At 41.4% G+C, this 24583-nt stretch overlaps 1 protein-coding gene across 9 annotated transcripts in view; it reads right to left on the bottom strand.

The window, feature by feature from the left end:
* Positions 1 to 24069, bottom strand: part of LOC112253879 (collagen alpha-1(XIII) chain) — a 111737-nt gene extending 87668 nt beyond the window's left edge. For all 9 annotated transcript variants that reach the window (XM_042323497.1, XM_042323492.1, XM_042323482.1 and 6 more), the window contains exons 1-2: positions 23327 to 24069; positions 17212 to 17281 (exon numbers count right to left, since the gene is read on the bottom strand). In XM_042323497.1, coding sequence (XP_042179431.1) covers positions 17212 to 17281; positions 23327 to 23623 — 367 coding nt within the window. In that variant the 5' untranslated portion in view covers positions 23624 to 24069. The remainder of the gene's footprint in view (positions 1 to 17211; positions 17282 to 23326) is intronic.
* Between the last annotated feature and the right edge of the window lie 514 nt (positions 24070 to 24583).

Consider the following 24583-nt stretch of genomic DNA (forward strand, 5'->3'; position numbering starts at 1 on the left):
TGATGCTCTGATGCCCACAGGAAGTCTGGAGCGAGTGAGGGGGCCGCTGTGGACGGTGTCAACATATAGCGGGGTCCTAAGGGCCCGGGGCCACACGCTCACATGACACCTGGTATCATGTTTTGGCCCATATTTCCTGTAAGCACAGTGTCTTAATAAGTATCTTAATATGACAAATTAGGTAAGTGTAATCAACACGTCTACACAGGCACAAAGGGCATATTCTGTTGTTATTGTTGAAAGCAACTGTAAAGTATATGCCACGTTCAAGTACCTCTAACTGTTGAGGTGGCTAGTTGATACTTTCCAATCACGACACAGAACATTCTCTGAAGTATCAAAGCTGCCAAAAGCAACAAGAAGCAAAACAAAAACTTTTCAGCCAGGTAAATGTGGATAATCTCTATTGTACAGGGAGAGTAAAATTACTTGACAAAAACACCTCAGTATGACTTCTTCCCACAAAGTGGCTTCAGGGGCTACAGGGGACATGATTAGCTTTCCAAGGCAGCAGCTTTTCTGTGGTCTAAGCAGTTCTCAGGCTCTATTATATTTCATGCTTAACTCCCAAGTATAAAGTTATGGAATTCTCCGTGGACACAGATAATAGATAATATGACCCCCCGAAAAATCCTGTCAAAGCAACACCTTGCTTTAGAAGTGTTGTATTGCCATTTGACAGATTTTATGTTGCAACAGTAGTTACAGGTGACACTGTCATTGAGTTTGAAAACACACAGGGACTAATTATCAGTGTCAAATGTCGGAGGTATGTGGTTGTGAACAATGTGTCAGCAGCAATGTGTGGAATTCAACCAGGACCTCATATACACACACTGTAGTTTGACTGACTCGTTCAGTGAGCCAAATAAATGATGGATACATTCCCACTGGGCACACTGCGTCATTTCAACATGGATAATTGGGTAATATTTGGTTGAGACATTGATCAATGAGATTACAACCTATATTAACCCACTCAACAACAAAAAAAACTATTTTTAAAGCTATTTGAATTTCCAATGTGTTATCGCTATGCTTCCAACCATCTAAAAGCACAACCAAATTCCAACGAAAAAAAACAATGTCTGATTTTTCTAACCCAAATGTCTATCACTGCACTTTCAACCATTTAAAAGCAAATGGGAATACAATGCCAGAAATATTTTGTTTATTTATACAACCGATTCATGTGATATCACTGTGCTTCATCTAATAGCAGAACCAAATGACCTGGATTGCAGTTGAGATTACATTAAAAGTACATGGTGCAAGTGATCAATGCTATTCGAGATTCTGCACAGATTATGACAGCCATCGTGAAGCGCTCCACAGGCCTGTGATGACCTATGCACGCTAAATTGAACATGCACGATTTATATGAGTACATAAGAAGGAATGTATAGTTGCAGTAACCTCAAAATGTGGCCATGGACATGTTACTCATTCTAAGGTTGAATGTTACATTAGTTTGTAAAATAGCCTTAACTTTAGGCTATTTACTGTATTTCAAAATGAATATTGAGTTGTGTTGACAACCAAATATCAACATAGGGGGTGTATCTACTGTTTGGACAGTTCCATCTGAGCCACTGGCTTAATTCCATTCATTAACTTTTATTCTTGCTTGAGTTGGAGACATGATTCCAAAATATTATTTGTTAACTTATTATCTTCTACTTGGATAGTTCCATCTGTGCCACTGACTTAGTCTGGCTTTAATTCCAGTTGGTCTACAAATGAATATTTGGTATGTTGGATTCACGTCTCCATCTCAACCACTATAAATAAAGTTTGATTAGACTATTCTTTAACATAGATTTTTGGTTGAGATGGAGAAGTGAATCCAACACACAAATATTTAAAGCCAGATTAAATCAGTGGCACAGATGAAAATATTTGAAGCTAAAGGACTCTCAGACCATAAGAAACAAGATTCTCTGGCCTGATGAAACCAAGATTGAACTCTTTGGCCTGAATGCTAAGCATCACGTCTAGGGGGAAATCTGGCACCATTCCTACAATGAGGCATGGTGGTGACAGCATCATGCTGTGTGAATGTTTTTAATCGGCAGTGACTGGGAGACTAGTCAGGATCGAGTTAAAGATGAACGGCGCAAAGAACAGAGAGATCCTTGATGAGAACCTGCTCCAGAGTGCTCAGGACCTCAGACTGGGGCAAAGGTTCACCTTCCAACAGGACAACGATCCTAAGCACACAGACACGACAACACAACACAGGAGTGGCTTCGGTACAAGTCCCTGAATGTCCTTGAGTGGCCCAGCCAGAGCCCAGACTTGAACATGTCTGAAGAGACCTGAAAATAGCTGTGCAGCAAAGCTACCCTTCCAACCTGAAAGAGCTTGAGAGGATCTGCAGAGAAGAATGGGAGAAACTCCCCAAATACAGGTGTGCAATGAGATTCAAGATGATTCTGTGCTTACAACTTTGTGGCAACAGTTTGGGCCCTTTCCTTTTTCAGCGTGACTATGCCCCCGTGCACAAAGTGAGGTCCATACAGAAATGGCTTGTCGAGATCAGTGTGGAAGAACTTGACTGGCCAGCACAGACCCCATCAAACACATTTGGGATGAATTGGAACGCCGACTGCGAGCCAGGCCTAATCACCCAACATCAGTGCCCAACCTCAATGATGCTCTTGTGGCTGAATGGAAGCAAGTCCCCACAGCAATGTTCCAACATCTAGTGGAAAGCTTTCCTAGAAGATCGGAGGCTGTTATAGCAGCAAAGAGGGGACCAACTTCATATTAATGCCCATTTTGGAATGAGATGTTTGACAAGCTGGTGTCCACATACTTTTGGTAATGTTGTGTATTTTATTTGTCTATGTTGAAATTTGGTTACCATGAAAAAATAATCCTGTGGTTGAAATTTCACCCTCAAAACAACAGTTGATGACTTAGTTCAAATCCAATTTATTTTCAACGTAGATTCCACATCACAATAAGTAGACAAATTACGTTGAAACATTGTTGATTCGACCTGTTTGTGCCCAGTGGGTTCAGCTCAAACCAGTGCCAGCTATTTTGCGATACTGGCATTCCAACATGACTGAGATCTCTGCTTCACAATCAATGGAACAAATCTTGCAGCGTTTCTGTCTGATATCTCCCCTCTGTTTAGACTGGGGTCCCATTGTATTGAATTGGTAGGAGTTTCTCCCATTTTCTGAGCCATCTGCAGAACTACTCAACCCTCTCCAAACCCCACATGTGAATTTGAAATTGTAGCATAGATGTTTGTATTTGTTGGTCTCCATCCAAAGAAAATGATCCATTCTTTGCTCTTGCTAAGTTTTATGTTTTTAGATTGTCACATACATAAGTGCATGAATGTTTATAGGCCAAACTTCTGTACTGTTCTCCAGAACACTGGAAAATAGCCCTGGTATTCCAGTGAATCCTCTGAGAATGCAAGACTCAGGAGTTTGAAAAACGTATTGTCAAGGATAATTGATACTGGGAAAGGAGCAATTTATTTTGGCATAATTCACCACAAATGTTACCGTTGTTTTTTACTGCTAGGCACCCTACCTGTTTTTGCATTTCTAATGGCACCTCCTTTTCTTTGTCATGAAAAATATGCACACTGCACCAGAGTTGGCTATCAAGCTCATTTACAGTTGAAGTCTGAAGATTACATACACCTTAGCCAAATACATTTAAACTCAGTTTTTCACAATTCCTGACATTTAATCCGAGTGATAATTGCCTGTCTTAGGTCAGTTAGGATCACTACCTTATTTTTAGAATGTGAAATGTCAGAATAACAGTAGAGAGAATGATTTATTTCAGCTTTTATTTCTTTCATCACATTCCCAGTGGGTGAGAAGTTAACATACACTCAATTAGCATTTGGTAGCACTGCCTTTAAATTGTTTAACTTGGGTCATACCTTTCTTGTAGCCTTCCACAAGCTTCCCACAATAAGTGGGTGAATTTTGTCTCGTTCATTGTAACTGAGTCAGGTTTGTAGGCCTCCTTGCTCGCACACACACTTTTTCAGTTCTGCCCACACATTTTCTATAGGATTGAGGTCAGGGCTTTGTGATGGCCACTCCAATACCTTGACTTTGTTGTACTTAAGCCATTTTGCACAACTTTGGAAGTATGCTTGGGGTCATTGTCCCTTTGGAAGAACCATTTGCGACCAAGCTTCAACTTCCTGACTGATGTCTTGAGATGTTGCTTCAATATATCCACATAATATTCCTTCTTCATGATTCCATCTATTTTGTGACGTGCACCAGTCCCTCCTGTAGCAAAGCACCCACACAACATGATGCTGCCACCCCCGTGCTTCACGGTTGGGATGGTGTTCTTCGGCTTGCAAGCCTCCCCTTTTTCCTCCAAACATAATGATGGTCATTATGGCCAAACAGTTATATTTTTGTTTCATCAGACCAGAGGACATTTCTCCAAAAATAAGGATCTTTAACCCATGTGCAGTTGCAAACCGTAGTCTGGCTTTTTTTATGGCGGTTTTGGAGCAGTGGCTTCTTCCTTGCATAGCGGCCTTTCAGGTTATGTTGATATACAGGTAGGACTCATTTGACTGTGGATATAGATACTTTTGTACCTGTTTCCTCCATCATCTTCACAAGGTCCTTTGCTGTTGTTCTGCGATTGATTTGCACTTTTCACACCAGTACATTCATCTCTAGGAGACAGAACGCGTCTCCTTCCTGAGCGGTATGACAGATGCTTGGTCCCATGGCGTTTATACTTGTGTTCTATTGTTTGTACAGATGAACGTGGTACCTTCAGGCGTTTGGAAATTGCTCCCAAGGATGAACCAGACTTGTGGAGGTCTACAATTTTCTTTCTGAGGTCTTGGCTGATTTCTTTTGATTTTCTCATGATGTCAAGCAAAGAGGCACCGAGTTTGAAGGTCGGTCTTGAAATACATCCACAGGTACACCTCCAATTGACTCAAATTATGTCAATTAGCCTATCCGAAGCTTCTAAAGCCATGACATCATTTTCTGGAATTTTCCAAGCTGTTTAAAGGCACAGTCAACTTAGTGTATGTGAACTTCTGACCCACTGGATTTGTGATACAGTGAAATAATCTGTAAACAATTGTTGGAAAAATGACTTGTGACATGTACAAAGAATATGTCCTAACTGACTTGTCAAAACTATAGTTTGTTTAACAAGAAATTTGTGGAGTGGTTGAAAAAAAAGTTTTAATGACTCCAACCTAAGTGTATGTAAACTTCCGACTTCAATTGTACATCTACAGTCTAGAGCCCTTGGCATGTTCCAAGAAAACATAGAGATACATTCATGTAAACAATTCCTTAATCCTCTAAGGTCACCGCAGCAGGATGGCATTGTACTGTATTGTGTTTTCTACCGATGATTAAACTTCTCCATGCCAAGACAGTCAGACAGACTCCACTGCATTCCATCCAAAGCAGGCTAACTATAATTGTTCTGGTGGCCCATAGGTGGAACCTGGAGGCCAGTTTGAATTACACCTCATTTCACCTCTATGTATTCACTATCATGCTTGTATTTGTAAAAGCACAAATTAGTGCTCACTGGAGGCCAACTCGAGCTGAATGACCATGCATTTCCTAAAAGCCAATTCACGCAACATGCCTGACTGAAAACACAATGTGAACCTGGATACATACTGTAATATGTATATATCTATATGTACATAGAGCACAAGTACTAATTCAGTATGTGTCTGATTCACTGGTATTTATAGTTCCCTCCAAAAAGTATTCACACCCCTTGAATCTTTCCACAGTTTGTTGTGTTACAAAGTGAGATTAAAATCAATGTAACTGTCCCCCCCCACATATTAGAAAGACCTTTGGCAGTGATTACAGCTGTGAGTCTTTTGGGGGGTAAGTCTTTTAGAGCTGTACAATATTTTCCCATTATTATTTTTAAAATTCTTCAAGCTCTGTCAAATTGGTTTTTGATCATTGCTAGAAAGCCATTTTCAAGTCTTGCCATAGATTTTCAAACGAATTTAAATAAAAACTTTAACTAGGATACTCAGGAACATTCAATGATGTTTTGGTAAGCAACTCCAGTGTAGATTTGGCCTTGTGTTTTAGGTTATTGTCCTGCTAGAGTGAATTTGTCTCCCAGTATCTGACGGAAAGAAGACAACCAGGTTTTCCACTAGGATTTTGCATGTGGTTAGCTGTATTCCGTTTCTTTTTATGAAGAAAAAAAACTCCTTGCCGATAGCAAGCATACTCATATAATGATGAAGCCACCACCATGCTTGAAAATATGAAGAGTGGTACTCAGTGACGTGTTGTTGGATTTGTCCCACACATAACTCTTTGTATTCAGGACAAAAGTCAATTCCTTATCCAAAAATATTTCAGTATTACTTAAGAGCCTTTCTGCAACAGGATGCAGGTTTTGGAATATGTTTTGTTTTTTCTGTACAGGCTTCCTTCTTTTCACTTTTCATTTAGATTAGTATTGTGGAGTAACTACAATGTTGTTGATCCATCTACAGTTTTCTCCTATCACAACAATTAAACTCTAACTATTTTAAACTCACCATTGGCCTCATGCTGAAATTCCTAAGTAGTTTCCTTCCTCTCCAGCAACTGAGTTGGGAAAGATGCCTGTATCTTTCTAGTGGCTGGGTGTATTGACACACCATCCAAAGCATAATTATTACCTTCACCATGCTCAAAGGGATATTCAGCATCTGTTTTATTTCTTATTTTTTACACATCTACCAATCGGTGCGCTTCTTTGCAAGGCATTGAAAAACCTCCCTGGTCTTTGTGGTTGAATCTGTTCACTGGAATTGACTAGTCGATTGATGGACCTTAAAGTCAAGGGGTGTGAAAAGTTTCTGAAGGCACTGTATATCAGCACAAAAACGTTCAATATTACATCCAGTATACACATTGCAGAGAACATACTCTCTATATTAGCTCAACCTTTTCTCAAATTCAAAAACGGTAACAACAGGAAGGAAATGCCCATAATGCCATTTCTTGTTCTTTAAAAAAAAAATGTGGAAGTGAATAGTTAGCTGTGAATGTTCTACAAACAAGATGCTAACAGGTTTAGGATGTGAATTATGTTGTAGCTGGACCAGTGGGAGGGGAATCAGGTGGCAGCAAAGCTGCTCTTTGGTCAGGACCAGACTGTTAGAAACCAGATGGCCAGCTAGCTCTACTGTGCTCTACCTCATCTGCCTTATTAAGTCATCACCTCTCTTCTTCCTCTCTTTCTTTCTGTGCCCATAAGATCACTCCCTAGTTCTCTCTCTCTTTCTCTGTCTGCAGCAGGCAACAGCCCTCTCGAAGCATGGCCACACACTGGCAGCTGCGCTGAAAACTAATCATGGGCGAAGAAAGGGGATCCGCCAGCCCCTCTTCCTGTCAGCAGAGATGTCAAGGTGAACTTGGGGACTCCTTAAATAACCAGCCCCACAACATCTTCACCCCCACCCCAGTTTACAAGGGCAACAGGGATCTTGTTGAACTACATTATCATCTGCAGGGAGAGTATTTATTTTAAAAAAGAGGCTCTGGATTAACTGGCTTTACTGCACTGGGTTAATTTAGCTGCTGTGTGTGTGTGTGTGCTCACTCCCTGTCTCTCCTCTCTCTCCTACTTTCTCTTGCTTGCTTTCGGTCTCCCTCTCTCCCTCTCACATATACACACACGCACAAACATCCCAGCTCTCTTTTGATCCGATGCTAGGTGATGCATCGATCTGTCAGCAAGCAGGCTATGGTTATGCTCTGAGTGCCCAGCGTGCCAGTTGGCCAATGAGCGCCACAATCCTCAAAGGGAAACCGGCACTGGAGCCACTCTGACAAGTGTTTGTAACATGGGCAATAAAAAAGTCATAATGTTTGCACATAGCGTAGTCTCCTCAAGCGGTCCGTCTCCTCGAACCAGGTCCAATTTAGATTGATGGACAAGTACGGATGAACTCTTTCACTGCTAATGTAGGGAATGGATTGTCTTCATAACACTGACACATTTTGATACACAAGATGTGCATTTAAAATCTGTATTTAAAACTGTACTTTCTTTCTGTGCATTCATTCAAATACACAATCTCTAAATATTGTCAAACAAAATAATATTATTCGAAGGGAAATAAAGAATTGCAATTATGCATTATGCTATTGTGCGTATGGAGAACAAGTGTTGTTGGACAGAGTTCTGCCTGTGTCATGCAGTGCTGTGTGCCTGTCCACATGCTCAGCCTCAGGCCAGATGGTGGCTGTGTGAGGGCCTGTGGGTGGCAGCGCCTGCCTGCCTGGCTGGCTCCTTCATTGCCCAGTATTCTGTGGGTAGCGTGGGCAGAGAGGGGGTAGAGTAGGGATCTGCTTTGCCAACAATGCAAGGCTGCCAGCTCTGTGGCAGGGGGTTCTGATTACACTCTCCTCTGTCTCTGGATATGGCTTCCCCTCGGACCCCTGCCAGGTAAACTGCCAAAGCCCACTTCCTCCCTCTCGGGCAGCAGGTATTAAAGGCCTTTATCCCCTGCCCCCTACCTGCTATCCCCCATTCCCTGGGATTAATCCTCCCAGATGGATGAGATGTGAGCTCGCACCCTGCTCTTTTCCAAAGTAATGTGGAGAGGATAGATCCACTCTGGCCTAACTGTCCCCAGGAAGTTGTCCAAACAGTGCCAGTGACATACTCTTCCAAAGATAGACCCCCCGACCCCATCCCGGTTTAGCCTCCCATTCACTCTTCCCCTCCCTCCTAGCTCAATGTTGGTCACTACTGTGATATCAAGCCACAAAGCAGCTAAATTCAGGGAGTTATCTTCTTTGGTGAAGCGGAAATGCAATTGACAAGAGGGGGGTGGGCTCGCTCTCTCTCTTTTCTCTTTTCCCTGACGTTAGATCCAAGAAAGTGCCACTTAGCTTGTCGGCCAATAATGTGTTAATTGAAGTCAACTCTGGAGTCGAACTCTGGCAACATGGGCCTGGATCAATCTCCCTGTCACATAAATTTTCCTACACTTTGACAGATTATTAGTTACTTGTATTAATTTGGTGCAAAATATGAATAGGCCTTTATATGAATGTCATTAATTTGCTACAAATATGCACAAAGCCACAATTTCTCCATCCGTGCCTCCTCTGATGGCATAGATATCAATGTAAACACTGTTAATTATACAGTAGTTTCTTCCCAATGTCCCTCTCATTGTTACCAAGATCATCTCATAGTATAATCATGTTTATGAGGATCTCTCCTTGAATTACCTAGACATTTACCTACCTTTGAGAATGTTTTATTTTTATATATAAAAAAATATATATATTTCAGGGACTCTTGAAAGTCGGGACAATCCTTGTCCAGCAGGGAAACTTTATTTTTATAGTTGCCATTTTTTTGTGGGGGGGTTGCATTCATTGAGTTTAAAGATTACATTTAGTGGAATTTTATAAGGGGAAAGTTTTGCTTTTGGAACTTTCATTTTTTTCCTCAATTTTTATTAATTTCCATGTCGGCTCTATGCCCAGAAATGCTCTTGTCCGGAGCAAAGGATCCCAATTCCAAACTCTCTTTTTATTAACATAAATGGGCAATAATGAATATTAACTGAAGAGGATGGTATGTCGTTTCTTGCAATAGCCCTCTCTGACTTTGAAGAACACATCTCTCAAAACTGATTTACCTCTCGATAAAAACCACAAACATCCAAGCCATTAAACATGTCTGATTTCCAGCCAACCAAAACAACAGTCCTCGAGCCCAAGGCTTTGTGAAATACTATAATCCATGCTGCTAAGAATACAACTGTCGTTGTATGTGGCATTGGTCAACATGTGACCATTAACATGAGGTAATTGAATGGTGACACATAGAGGGTCTTACTCACCCCCTCGCCATGTTTAGCTATGGCAGCATGTGATGCTTATTACAAACTCAGGGATGTACAGTACACATCTCTGCATACCCAGACGGTTCATGGGCACAACTCAACCAACGACCATGTCTGACTTTTTATATCCGGAAACTTGGTATGAGACAACATTAGAGAGTCATCAGTGTTAGAACGACATTGAGGGAGTTGTGTTACAAATTGTTATAAAAATCTAGAATCATGACACAGTGTAAAGGAAAACTGAAATGTGCAAAGCACGTTAGCTAACTACCCAGCTCCGTTTAGCATGTCCTAGAGAGAGGTACATTTTCACAGCTTCTCATGAAACATGTCAAGCTCAGAATAATACCTAAAGTCCTTCAAGTGAAATACACACACTGACCCTGGTTAAAAACATCCACTCAACACCACACTATGCAGTCTTACAATATTTCAACCGTAGTTCATTTCAGTCAAGCAAAGCTGACGAGGTCACAAAATCAATCAAATACTACATCTGTTGATTTTTTTGAGGGACAATTGAAAAGCTCTTCAGGACGAAAGCTTTCCTCTAAAGGCATCACAGCAACCATGACTTAAACCAGCCTTTCAACAACATCTAAAGCCTCCTCTGTTTAATTGAACAATAGGTGCCTAGGTTCCTGTGTCTGTACAGGGACTCTTGAGGACCAGGGGAGGGCTTACTATACCTCGTCATCGCCGGGAACTGAAAATAAACAAATGAATCGGAGCCATGCGAACACTGTGTTCCGCCTTGATTGAAGCCAGGTAGACACTGGGAGCACTGTATAGCCATATATACATACACATATCTGACAATGCACTGCATCATTGTCCTGAGGGCAGCCTGCCATGCTGAACCGAACCGGGACCTCTGTCATTGTTAAGGGGCCATTTATAGAGAGATGCATGTTGGGGGGACAGTTGTTGAACAGAACAAATTGATGAACAGTATGGATCCTGCCCTAAGGAAAACTTGAGATCCTCAGGCTAAGATGGCATTCTTCATGCTTCGGTGAGATGGCATTTGGAACTGTCGTATTCATACCCTGACAGACAAAAACCAAATGCAAATTGTTTCATGAAGTATATTCAGGAATGGTTAGCCTGAAATATTTTGAAAACATCCCTAAAAACGCCCCCTCCCCCAAAAAAATGAAACAAGGCCTCAGATGTACATTTAAGAGCCTGTTTCTGAGGTGTGTGATAAGGAACGACCAAAACAGTCTCCAGATAGAAGGCTCTCATACCTGAAAAGAAAGGGTTCCTCTCAGAAGCTCTGACAGCGGGTCCACCTTAACTGGTTTTTACGGGACCTCCAAAGACACTTACCGGTCAGTTAAGACCCTGACATCCTACAGACAAGACAAATTAGCACTAATATGTGTACGCTCTCACCTCCACTGGTTCTCACAGGCCTGTTCCCGCTTAGGCCCACTCGCACGCAGGCACACACACGCGCACCCACACAAACACAAACACACAGATACACTCTTCACTACCTAATTACTTAATGACTGACAGCTGAGAAACAGGTGGGCTTGGTGACTGAAGAACCTTTCAGACACAAGTTTTCATTGTCAGACACAATGCTTCATGCTTGCCCGACAGCCCAAGATAATGTATGTTCCAGAATATGTGGTACTAATCTAATATACTGGCTCCATAGGTGCAAGCTCTCTGTGGCATACTTTTTCTAATGGAACAAAGACAGACGTGATTTGTTGCCAGGTCATTGCTGTTCATTTCAGTCCACTCATACTTTAACGACAGGGTTAGTTGTGTAGCGGATGTGGCTAGTTATCAGTGGGCTGTCGTGCCCTGTCGTCCCTGCCTAGGAATGCCTTGATGATGGTACCTCGTCACACCAGCTTGCACCATTACCCAATGTGACACAAAACGCCTGCGCTGCCGACCACCGCCAACTGAGTCCGAAATACACCAACACCTGTCGTCATTATGAAGCTAGCCTGAGGGCACAAGTGCAAAAGGAGGGCAATATTTGGCATGTACAGGATCAGGTGTACAGATAGTATATACCAGTGAAACCTGTTGGATCCTTGCATCTGTCGCCCCTCCTAAAACCCAGACAAGGAATCCTGCATTGTGTGGCAGTGCCACAGCTACTGCATCAATACAATCTTCCCTTAATGGCTTTGATCATGTTTGTTTTTTCCCCCTCCAACCTTGCCGTGACATCTTTAGTGTTTGTTTAGTTTGCTTTGTATCGTTAATGGCTGTCGGTTACACAATTTCAACAATAGAAGCCCATACAAACAAGTCATCAGTACCCAACATCAATCCCCAGTGAATCACAAAAGTGTCATTACATTCACAGGGTGTTATAAAGCAACTGAGAGCAACCTAATTTAAAGTCCTTCTCTCATTATCCGTTTATGGCATGGGTGTTGCACACTGTTCCCATTGACAACCAAAGTACAGTGAATGACCGCAATCAATTATATATATATACATATTTATATATATGTTTATCTCATATAGCACGTCTCTGTAATGAAATTATCTTGTTTATACCATGTAAGCATTTGCATCTGTCATGTGTGAATGTTGCTGTTCATGTGTTTACTCTTGTTCTCTTTATCTTATCCAACTTGTCATCCTTCTGGAAAAAATAAAGTAATTCAATTCAATATCACACTTAGAAAGAAAATCGTTGAATGAAACGTTGCTATAGCAACACCATTATACAAAAACCCTCACTGCAGTATTATGCTTTTAGAGAACTTTAAAGGTCCAATGCAGCCATTTTTATATCAATATCAAATCATTTCTGGACAAAAATAGCTTTTTATCAAAACACTATTTCTCAAGCAAGAATTTTGCTAGGACTGTCTGGGAGTGGTCTGAGTGGGGATGAGAAACTTAAAACTTGCTTTCATTGGCAGAGAGGTTTGGAACTCTCCTTGTTATTAGTCTATTAACCAATATTCAAGTGAAGCGGCAGGTACTGTAGTTGAGAGGTTGGACAGAGGCGAGCCAGCAACCGGAGAGTTGACAATTCGGGAAGTGGCGGGAAGTGAGTTGGCAACCGGAGGGTTGCTGGTATCAAATCCTAGAGGCCATTGCCTGCCGTTGTTCCCTTGAGCAAGGCACTTAACCCCCCACAATAACATCTCCCAGTGTGGCAGCCCCCTGCACCTCTCCAAAACCTATGTATGTGTGTCTTTTGGAGGGGTTAAAAGCAGAAGTCAAATTTCAGTTGGACTTTGTCTGCAATTGACCAATAAAGTGACCTTAACTGGTGATGTCACCAGGAAAGTCGAAACTTCGGCCCATGGAAACACGCTGATTAGAAGGTCTTTCGATTGTATTTTCAACCAGCAACTATCAAGATGTAACACTGCTAACTTTTTTTCACACGTTTACAGTGTTAGCCTCATCAGCTGTTGCACAATATAATACAAAGGTAAAACAGAACTTTAAATGCACTGGGCCTTTAAAGATCCATATATGGTACCCTGGTTCCAGATCTGTTTGTGCTTTTGACTACTTCATAGTCATTGTCAAGCCAAAGACCGGCCCATTCAACATCGCCAGCTGTCATCATAGGTTCTATGGTGAGAAACATCTCGGTCCCCAAGGCAAAACCCTGTGCTACCCAGTAGCACGAGTACGGGACATCACAAGGCTGCTTTCGACTGTTCTACCACAGATGCCGGGAGCTGACACTGTCGTAGTCCATGTGGGGGTCAAACAACATCAGGTGAACTAGCTCGGAAACATCTGAAAATTGATTTCATCTTGGCATTTCAAGGCTGCGTTGAAACAATGACTTATCAATGGCCCAAGACCAGCTCAGCTAATCCCTACCATTGTGAGAATGAGTCATCATAATGCTGCATTAAATGTACATTATCCTAGGGGCATTGGCAGACACAATGTAAGTAACTTAATTTATGTCCCCCTAATATCCTGAATACTTTTGTTAATCTTACAGCTATTGTATGCAGTAATCATTAGTCTATGAACCAGAGTTACACTGTTAGCACTGAGGCGGTGTGCCCGAGTAGGAAGACCACTTCGTGCAGCTCACCCAGCACTATCAGGTCATCTTCTGATAAGCTTCCCAGTAAACCATTAAAAACAATCAAGCAACCCAGAAAAGTGCTAAAAATAGACCATATTAACATATGCAGCCTGAAAAAAAAGGTCCATGAAGTCAATAGCTTGCTTGTAACAGATGACATTCATATTCTGACTATCTCTGAAACTCACTTAGATAATACACTGGTAGCAATAGATGGTTATAACCGAAAAGACAGAAATGCCAACGGGGGCAGTGTTGCGGTCTATATAAAGAACCACATTCCTGTTAAGATTAGAGACAATCTAATGTTAAATACTGTTGAAGTAGTATGGCTACAGGTTCATCTGCCTCACCTAAAGTCCATTCTTGTGGGAAGCTGCTATAGACCACCAAGTGCTAACAGTATCTGAAAAATATGTGTGAAATGCTTGATAATGTATGTGATATCAACAGAGAAGTATATTTTATGGGTCGATGTCAATATTCACGGGCTCTCAACAAAAAAAATATATAATTATAACCAGTGGCTGCAACCTGGTTCAGGTTGTCAGTCAACCTACCAGGTTATTTACAAACAGCACAGGAATGAAATCATCAACATGTACTGATCACACCTTTACTAATGCTGCATACATTTGATTTAAAGCAGTATCCAAATCCATAGGATGTAGTGATCACAATATAATAGCCATATCTAGGAAAACCAGAGTTCTAAACACTCCTAGTGTATAAGAGGTCATACAAGAAGTTTTGTAGTGATCCATATGTTGTAAAGAATATTTGCTGGTCTGTGGTGCGTAATGAGGAGCAACCAGATGCTGCACTTGACAGATTTATGAAATTCCTTATTCCAGTTACTAATAAGCATGCACCCATTAAAAACTGTCAAATCCCCTTGGATTGATGAGGAATTGAAAAATTGCATGGTTGAGAGGGATGAGACAAAAGGTATGGCAAATAAGTCTGGCAGCCCAACTGATTGGCAAACGTAGTGCAAATTAAGGAATCATTTGCGTAAGCTAAATAAAAATAAATTATACTATGAAACAAAGATAAACACCTTTAAATTCAATTTTGAGGGAAAAAAGACAACTTGGCTCCATCATTCATTGAATCAGATTGCTCATTTATCACAAAACCCACTGATATTGCCAACTTCTTTCATTACTTTTTCATTGGCAAGATAAACAAACTTAGAGATGACATGCCAGCAACAAACGCTGACACTACACATCCAAGTATACTGTATCTGACCAAATTATGAAAGACAAGAATTGCACTTTTGAATTCCGTAAAGTCAGTGTGGAAGAGGTGAAAAAATTATTGTTATCTATCAACAATGACAAGCCACCGGGGTCTGACAATCTGAATGGAAAATTACTGAGGATAATAGCAGACGATACTGCCACATCTTCAATTTAAGCCTAGTAGAAAGTGTGTGCCCTTAGGCCTGGAGGTAAGCTAAAGTCATTCCGCTACCTAAGAATAGTAAAGCCCCCTTTACTGGCACAAATACCCGACCAACCAACCTGTTATCAACCCTAAGTAAACTTCTGTAAAAAATTGTGTTTGACCAGATACAATGCAATTTCACAGTAAACAAATGAACAACAGACTTTCAGCATGCTTATGGGGAAGGACACTCAACAAGCACGGAACTTACACAAATGACTGATTATTGGCTGAGAGAAATTGATGATAAAATGATTGTGGGCGCTATCTTGTTAGACTTCAGTGAAGCTTTAGACATTATCGATCATATTCTTCTGCTGGAAAAACGTATGTGTTATGGCTTTACACCTTCTGCTATAATGTGGATAAAGAGTTACTTGTCTAACGGAACACACAGGGTGTTCTTTAATGGAAGGCCAGTGTGTCTTTGTATGCGGATGACTCAACACTATACACGTCAGCTACTACAGCGACTGAAATGACTGCAGCACTTAACAAAGAGCTGCAGTTAGTTTCGGAATGGGTAGCAAGGAATAAGTTAGTCCTAAATATTTCCAAAACTAAAAGCATTGTATTTGGGACAAATCATTCATTCAACCCTAAACCTCAACTACATCTCGTAATGAATAATGTGAAAATTGAGCATGTTGAGGTGACTAAACTGCTTGGAGTTACCCTGGATTGTAAACTGTCATGGTCAAAACCTATTGATACAACAGTAGCTAAGATGGGGAGAAGTCTGTCCATAATAAAGCACTGCTCTGCCTTCTTAACAATGCTATCAACAAGGCAGGTCCTACGGGCCCTGGTTTTGTCGCACCTGGACTACTGTTCAGTAGTGTGGTCAGGTGCCACAAAGAGGAACTTGGGAACATTGCAGTTGGCTCAGAACAGGGCAGCACGGCTGGCCCTTAAAAGTACACAGAGAGCTAACATTAATGACATGCATGTCAATCTGTCATGGCTCAAAGTGGAAGAGAGATTGACTTTCTCATTACTTGTTTTTGTAAGAGGTGTTGATAAGCTGAAGTTACCGAGCTGTCTGTTTAAAATACTAGCACACAGCTTGGACACCCATGCCTACCCCACAAGACATGCCACCAGAGGTCTCTTCACAGTCCCCAAGTCCAGAACAGACTATGGGAGGTGCAAAGTACTACATAGAGCCAAGACTACATGGAACTCTATTCCACATCAGGTAATTGATGCAAGCAAGTAGAATCAGATTCCAAAAATAAGCAGGTAAAAATACACCTTATGGAACAGCAGGACTGTGAAGTAACACAAACATAGGCACAGACACATGCATACACACACATGATAACATACGCAATATACACACACGTACATATGGATTTTGCATTGTAGATATGTGGTAGTGGAGTATGGGCCGTAGGGCACACACTTAGTGTGTTGTGAATTCTGTAAGGAATGTAATTGTAAGGTTTGTAAAATTGTATAACTGCCTTAATTTTGCCGGACCCCAGGAAGAGTAGCTGCTGCCCTGGCAGCAGCTAATGGGAATCCATAATAAATACAAATACATTTTCATAAGAAGTAGCTAATGCCTTGAGGAGAGGATCTCACTATCAGTACTCAACTGTCTACTCTACACTCCTCCCACGCTTATGTACTCAGGGTAGTGACCCATTTAAACAGGGCAAACTGAGCTCACCCAGAGGGGTGAAACCAAAGCAGGATTTGAGCAGCACAGATTAGTCGCGGTGGATAAAACCCTTGATTAAACCTGAGCACAGCTGCAGGGGTGTGCTAGAATCAGTCAAAAGTGATGGTGTGGGGTAAGAGGTGAGAAGTGGGTGGGACAGAGGCTTACCTGGTGGACAGACACAGCTATGGGGCGCTTCTCTGGTCTCTCGTGTTTTGGGAAGTCGAGCCGCCAATTTCTGCACGTGGGTAAAAAACGGAAGATAATATTAGTCTGTGGATGGTGAGGAATTCAGAGTATAGTTTGTTTTTCAACCCTGAACCAAGACAGAATTTCCAGTACTGTCCCACTGCATAGCAGTCAAGACAATTCATAGTACTTACTATCAGAGGCATGTCAGTGTGCTGTTTAAAGGCCTCCAACAGGTGCTGGAGTTGACATGTTATAGTTATGAGTGTTCAGTAATTCTAAGCATCGGGTACAATAAAGGAACTGTGTACGTTAGCTCAATGTTCCTATCTGGTCTCTATCCAAGATACTGCACTACAGACTCTGGAATGGAGCAAACTGCTCATGGAAAAGTGAGTCCATTCTTCGTTTCAACTTTTAATTCAACAACTTAAAATGAATGTATATGCTATAGCCCCTGCAAACAATATAATGAGTCGTTAGAACGAAATGGTCGCCTAAAGTCGTCAGGACGTTGTCTCATGGTCCCCTGGAAGTTTTGTCTAGTTCCCGGTCTGTACCGGGGACGTCACCTGATAGTCGCAAAGAAACGCTCTCCCCCTCAAAAAAAAAAAAAGTGTTTTACACAGGGTGGCTACTTTGAAGAATCTCAAATATAAAACATTTGTTTCAATCTTTTTTGGTTACTACATGATTCCATGTGTTATCCCCTAGTTTTGCTGTCTTCACTATAATTCTACAATGTAGAAATGGTAAAATAAAGAAAAAACCTTGAATGAGTTGGTGTGTCCAAACTTTTGACTGGTACTGTACATGATTACATTGTGTATGTTTGTTTAAACAGTATTTCTCATTTGACATGTTCTCACCTGGGATTTGAACTCACAACCTCTTTGTTGACAGCATTACAAACGCCCTGCTACACCACCATATCTGTATCAATGACTGATTTCACCTGTAGGCTTATTCCTACACTTTGCTGTTCAAAGCAAATCTCAGCTCTGTTAAAAATACACAGAAGAAAAACTATTATATTTTTCATAGTAATTCAGGAGTAATTCAGTAACATTAAAACAGAATAATATGCTCCACCAACATTAGACAACTATACTGAAAATCCAAACTCAAATGACTGAAATATGTAAATTAACTCAATAAGGGAATAGTCAGATTAACTGAAAACTTAAATAGCAGGGCAGATGGCACTATTTTGCTAAGTGCAGTGGATGCATCATAGGTAATGAACGTGTAGGAGACTTCTGACATTCTACAGACTTTGTGGTGCAGCAGAAATATCCTTGTAAGCCAAATCCAGAGTTTTTAAATTAAAATCCCAGGTGGGGTCATATTGAAAAGTCAGTGCTAACTGATCATGTCAAATGTAATCATACTGTCATTGATTAAAGACTTTTACACTATTTTAGCTGAATAGCGTACCACTTACCTTAAAACTCCCAGTACATTTTATTACTTTATTTTTACTCGGGACACCTGGGACTATCACGTGACAAAAGCCTCCTGGGGACCATGACACAACGTCCCAAGAACTTTCTAAAAACGTCTAGCAGATGTGGCCGCTTCGAGCCGACTGCCTTCGCGTGTCTCTGTCCAGAACCTCCAACACTTTCTATTAATTTACTGCAAGTTGAAATCTTCTCAGGAAAATGTAAGCTGCAGAGGCCTAAATTATTTCCCACAATTCGAATTCTGATTTTGAGGAAATCTCTCATACATTTGTTGTGGTTCATGTTTTTGTACTCTAAGCTTTGTTGCCCGAATACATATTTCCTGCTCTGCATCTCTGTACTGCTCTGAAAAATCACAGTAGCTGTACAGTAAAAAAGGACTTGTGAGCTGCTATTTCTACGCAGTTTAAACCACTCCTGTAGAAATAGAAAATGTCTTCCTGTAAGGACCGACGCCGGAGATGAGAAGCAGGTACGGGGAGTCAACATTTAATCAGGAACAGACAGGTAACAGAACAGAAACAGCGTCAGCACACGAGTAAACAAAGACAAACGACAATTAATGCTGATGCAGGGAACAGAACGGGGAACCAGACATATATAGGGAAGGCAATGACAGAGGTGATTGAGTCTAGGTGAGTCCAATAATCGCTGATGCGCGTGACGGGGGAAGGCAGGTGTGCGTAATGATGGTGGCAGGAGTGCGCAATGCTGGGGAGCCTGGCACCCTCGAGTGACAGGGGGGAAGAGTGGGAGCAGATGTGACACTTCCACTGATTGAAACACTCTTCTCTTCAGTTTCAGCACAAAGGCGGGGTGCCTAGCACTGCCTACTCATAAAACCCAGAGGCTGACCTTTCAACAATACACCTCAGGTGTCAAATCCAATGTAGCAAAATCAAAAGTCTTGAGAGACATTCATTCTTTGAAAATTCTCTGACTTCCCCTGAACACATCATTATGTCACCTTAAAACTGGCCTGTTTAACATCAACAATTAACCACAAAGTGGTCTCCGCAGGCTTGACAGAGGCCTAGCGCACATTTCTCCCTGTTCAAGCTCGTGTGTGTTTCAGTCCAGATTCTGGGGTTTCACTTGCCCCGGTTTCCTCGCTCTGGTCCCTGCTGGTCTGTCATCCCACTAGATGTGGTTTTCTGGGCAGCCAGACCATCGCTGAGCACACAGCCACCCGCCATCTCTTGGCATGTTACCTAATGCTGCCGTTCAAGAGAGCAGAAAGCACCAGTGGACTAGTGGGGATAAATGCTACATCTGCTAATAAATCAGGGAAATTAAAACAACACACTCTAGAAGTGCCAGAGACGCCTTTGTGCTCTGTCAGAGTAGAGTTATCTGGTAGAGTCAAAGCCAGGCACGGTAGGGCTGAGGCCAAGACCAGAGCTCAACCTCTCACAGTGATTTAGCAGTGAGAGGTTCAGTTCTCAGGAAGGATCAGGGCTGAGAGGTCTGTAGAACACAAGCGGATAAGAATGAGATCTCCAACTTTTTGCATGATGGTACCACCTTACAGTTCTCCTCTTGTACTGTATCTCAATATTTTGGAAACCAAGTCATTTCAAAACAATCACTGCCTCAGAAGATGTGTAGATCCTGTTATTTTATTGTTGCTCTTTAATTATTTGTTATTTTTCCATTTTCTTATTTATTTATTTATTGTTTACTTCAGTTTATTTAGTAAACACTTTCTTAACACTTTTTTTCTTCTTAACTGCATTATTGGTTACGGGCTTGTAATTAAGCATTTCACTGTAAGGTCTACTACACCTGTTGTATTCGGCGCATGTGACGAATACAATTTGATTTGATTTGCAGATGTGTATTGATTTAGGGCCCCTCGGGAAGCAAAGAAGGCAAGGGTCAAGTTCCTTTACAGCTGATACAACAATCAATGCCAGTGGGTATTTGGTGTGTCTGTTGGGGCCGAAGGGGGGGGATCAGAATTCACAGAGGGCAAACAAGAGTGTGGAGGTGAATCTCTCAATGACACATGGAAATAACACGTTGATTGTTGATGAGAACAAAGGGATCAATAATGTATTTTATGTCCTGGTGTTAAATGATTCAAGACCATGTGATTGATGATACCCATGTGTTAGTGGCACGTCTGTTAGAGAAATCAGCGAGAGTCAGGTGGGGTATAGGTTACACAGCAGAATTTTGGAGAATACGCCCCAAAGGCCCACAGTCCAGTAACAGAGATGTAGCCACAGGACAGGACAAGGGGACAGCGCTCACTATAGGGCCTCCGTAGCAGGGCCCCTGGGCAGCAAAGTCAGAGGGTCTTAGTATTAATCTGACTTTGGGACTGTAAAATGTTTTGTCATCCTTTTAAAATAGAATGTTAAAACCAGATCAAAAACTCTGGCATCGGGTTACCATTAAAGTGGGGAGGCAGAGAGGCGGAGAATGTACCCCCCTCTTTACCCTCCCTTTCTCTGTCCCCTAAACCAAAAAGGAGCGAGAGCCTCAGCTGCCATGTATGGACTATAACTGAGTTCGACTCCTCACCATCCATCCATCCACATCATGATACCTGGTATCACTCTCATGTCAGTCTGCTAGCAAAGACACCACTATATTCATTCCTAGACTAAAGAAATAACATGTCTGTGATGGTACAAGTTGGGTTAATATTGATCGTTTGAAGTCCTTTCGTTACATATGTTCCTCCTCCCAGCAGACTTCTCTATTCAGTGAGATTTAAAGTGTCTGTGGTTATCAACCGGACCATTGGTGTGGTTTCAGCAGCTTTTCATGTCACATGTGACTGCTGAGATTCAAGGGCATCAGCACTCTGTACTGTATTTTCTTCTGGCCGTTATCCAGATGGGAGAATACTTTACCAATTTTTGTAGTTAGTGTACAGGTACTGTGCTTTTTCAGAGGAATAGAGAGATGGAGAGCAGAAAATATATATTCAGTCAACAAAGTTTAGAGTACAACAACATGAACCACAAACATTATCCAACAAACATATAAGATATTTCCTCAAAATCAGAATGTGAACAGTGGGAAACAACTTAGGCCTCTGCAGCTTACATTTTCCAGAGAGGATTCCAACTTGCAGTAAATTAATAGAACGTGTTGGAGGTTCTGGACAGAAACACGCGAAGGCAGTCGGCTCGAAGCGGCCACATCTGCTGTTGCGTCATATTAATAATGGCCACATATATTTAAAAACAAATCTAAACAAAGGGGTGAATCACAATACCTCCAGCAAGACTGGAGTAAGCTTGTTTATAGGACCCCACTAGCTCCATGCTCAATAGCAAATATTCAACAACTGCAATAAGGACAAGGAAGGTATCAAACGTATAAGATTCCTAGCTATTTGAGACATGCATAATGTCAAGTCTGCTAATGTCCTGATAATAACAGGTCAAGAAACAACACAGATTGCATTCTTGAATTCTGAGATGAACAAAAGACAAGCCTGTGTACATTTTGTGTAAGAACACATTCATGTGCATCCTAAAAAAAATAGTGTGACGACCATGATTGCAGTTAAAAAGGGAGTCTTCTGACGCACCACTTTGAGATGCACTGCTGTCCCTACAATAAGTGCATTTACAATGATGTCCTGAGTAAAGGTGGAGGGCTGGCGGGGTTATGCAACAAAGGCAGCCTAACGTAAACAGGAGGGGGGAATAGGGGCCCTGCGGGACTTCAATCACAGAGAAGAGGTTGTTGGTATAACTGTGGAAGTGGCCAGCACAAGGGAGCGTTGAAAAGCACATTTTAAAACAACAGATTTGATCCCAGGGTCATTCACAGTCATGTTATCTAAACCATGACGATGCCACAAAGACGGACGAAAATTATCCTGCCATTCGGTTTACATGTAGGGATAAAAATAGACTTTGAACTAAAGCCAGCGTGCTATGGACGTGACGCGCACAGCCCATACGTGTTTTTATCCATGGAATCTACAAATAAAATAAAATGTAAGTTTTTTGGTCGCCTACACAGATTTGCAGATGTTATCGCAGGTGCAGCGAAATGCTTGTGTTTCTAGCTCAAACAGTGCAATAAGCAACACCAAACAATACATACAATCCAAAAAGTTAAAATAAATATATTAAGGTGAGAGTGCTTGTGTGCATGTGATGAAATAAAATATTATATATATATATATATATTGCACTACATTCTTAATTGAAACGGAGGCTATTATAAACAAACCTATTTGAACTTTGGATATTATATTCTCGTGCATGTTAACACGAACAGCTGGTCTAATACCAATCGGAACTGTCGCTGCTTCAACCACTTGTGGAATGAGTGAGAGACATCGATATGCGGGGTAGGCTACACATCCTATCCATGCCCTTTAAAATAAGACATGTAAACCAAATAGATATTATACATTTTTTAAGTAGCCTAGTCAATATTTTCATTAGCGTAGCCAACGGAATGATTAAATAGGCTATACATTTTAAATAGCTTATGTTTCCCCACAGGTGTGTATTTTTAAAAAAAAGAAATTCCCATAACCTATTATCATTTGAACAACACAGTAAGCCTACTTGCAATGTATCACTTGAACAAAAAGTAATAATATGGATAAATCCGTGTTTCGTATGGAATAATTTGTCCATAACCCTTACCTCTTCCAGAATCTGATCTATTCGTCCAAAGACAACGGGTTCCACCTGCTCGAGTGTGATCCACGAGGAGAGCTGCGTATCTCTCTGTTTTTCCAGGTTTAGTATCCTGGACTTCAGCTCCGATGTACTCAGGTAAACGAGAACGCAAAATCCAAGAGACAATAAAGATAATGCGATGCAGACAGTTATACCGGACAAATCTTTCCAATTCGTCCAAAAGCGCTTTTTGCAACGGTGGTCACTGCAAGTCATCCGCACACTTTTATCAACAACTCCCCACTTTTGATCTTCTTCCATTTTTGTTGTAAGTGTCTATTCGATTTTTATCCACTACGAAATTCCAATATTCATCGGGAGAAAGATGGAAAGCGAATCGTAAGGTATAGAAATCCTTACGACCTAACTTTTGACAGGGGGGTTGCCTCGGGCAAGTTGCAACTAACTGTCTTCTTCTCCAACCACCTTACTAGCTTCAGGTGAGTGTCTATATCAAAGTCATGTGAGGCATTCTGTAGATTTGGATAAATCAACAAGTCATTTCCTATTTGAAAGGGAGCTCTATTCAGTTGCCGTGTGGTTCAGCTTTGCCATTTGATGGGCTCTTCAAAGCGGTCCTGCAGTGTCCTAGACGACAGGCTCTAGACTACTATCTCTGCGAGATCACCAGAGAGCACTCGCTGAACAGCTGAAACCCTACCCACTCACTCACTCACTCGCCTCTGTGCTGAAGTGGTTACCATGGGCCTTCTGCTCCACTGTAGAGTTGCTTACATGCTCCTCCTATTAGGCTAAATCGCGGGGCGGGATTCACGTCGGTGTTGCTGCCCCCTTTGATCCAGGACCAGCGGAGGATATTTTTAGGTGAGCACAGTTGAGATGAGAAAGGGAACATGGTAACCCCTTGCTAACCGAAGTGAAAATGACTCAAGTAAAAGTTAAAGTCACCCAGTAAAATACTGCTTGAGTAAAAGTATTTGGTTTTAAATACACTTAAGTATCAAAAGTAAATGGAATTGCTAAAATATACTTAAGTATCAAAAGTAAAAGTATAAATCGTTTCAAATTCCTTATATTAAGCAAACCAGACATCACCATTTTCTTGTTATTTTTATTGACAGATAGCCAGGGGCACGCTCCAACACTCAGACATAATTTACAAACAAAGCATTTGTGTTTAGTGAGTCTGCCAGATCAGAGGCAGTAGGGACTACCAGGGATGTTCTCTTCATTGTGAATTGAACCACATTCCTGTCGAAA

Source organism: Oncorhynchus tshawytscha, linkage group LG01 (genome assembly GCF_018296145.1).
Source record: "Oncorhynchus tshawytscha isolate Ot180627B linkage group LG01, Otsh_v2.0, whole genome shotgun sequence".
Classification (NCBI taxonomy): domain Eukaryota; kingdom Metazoa; phylum Chordata; class Actinopteri; order Salmoniformes; family Salmonidae; genus Oncorhynchus; species Oncorhynchus tshawytscha.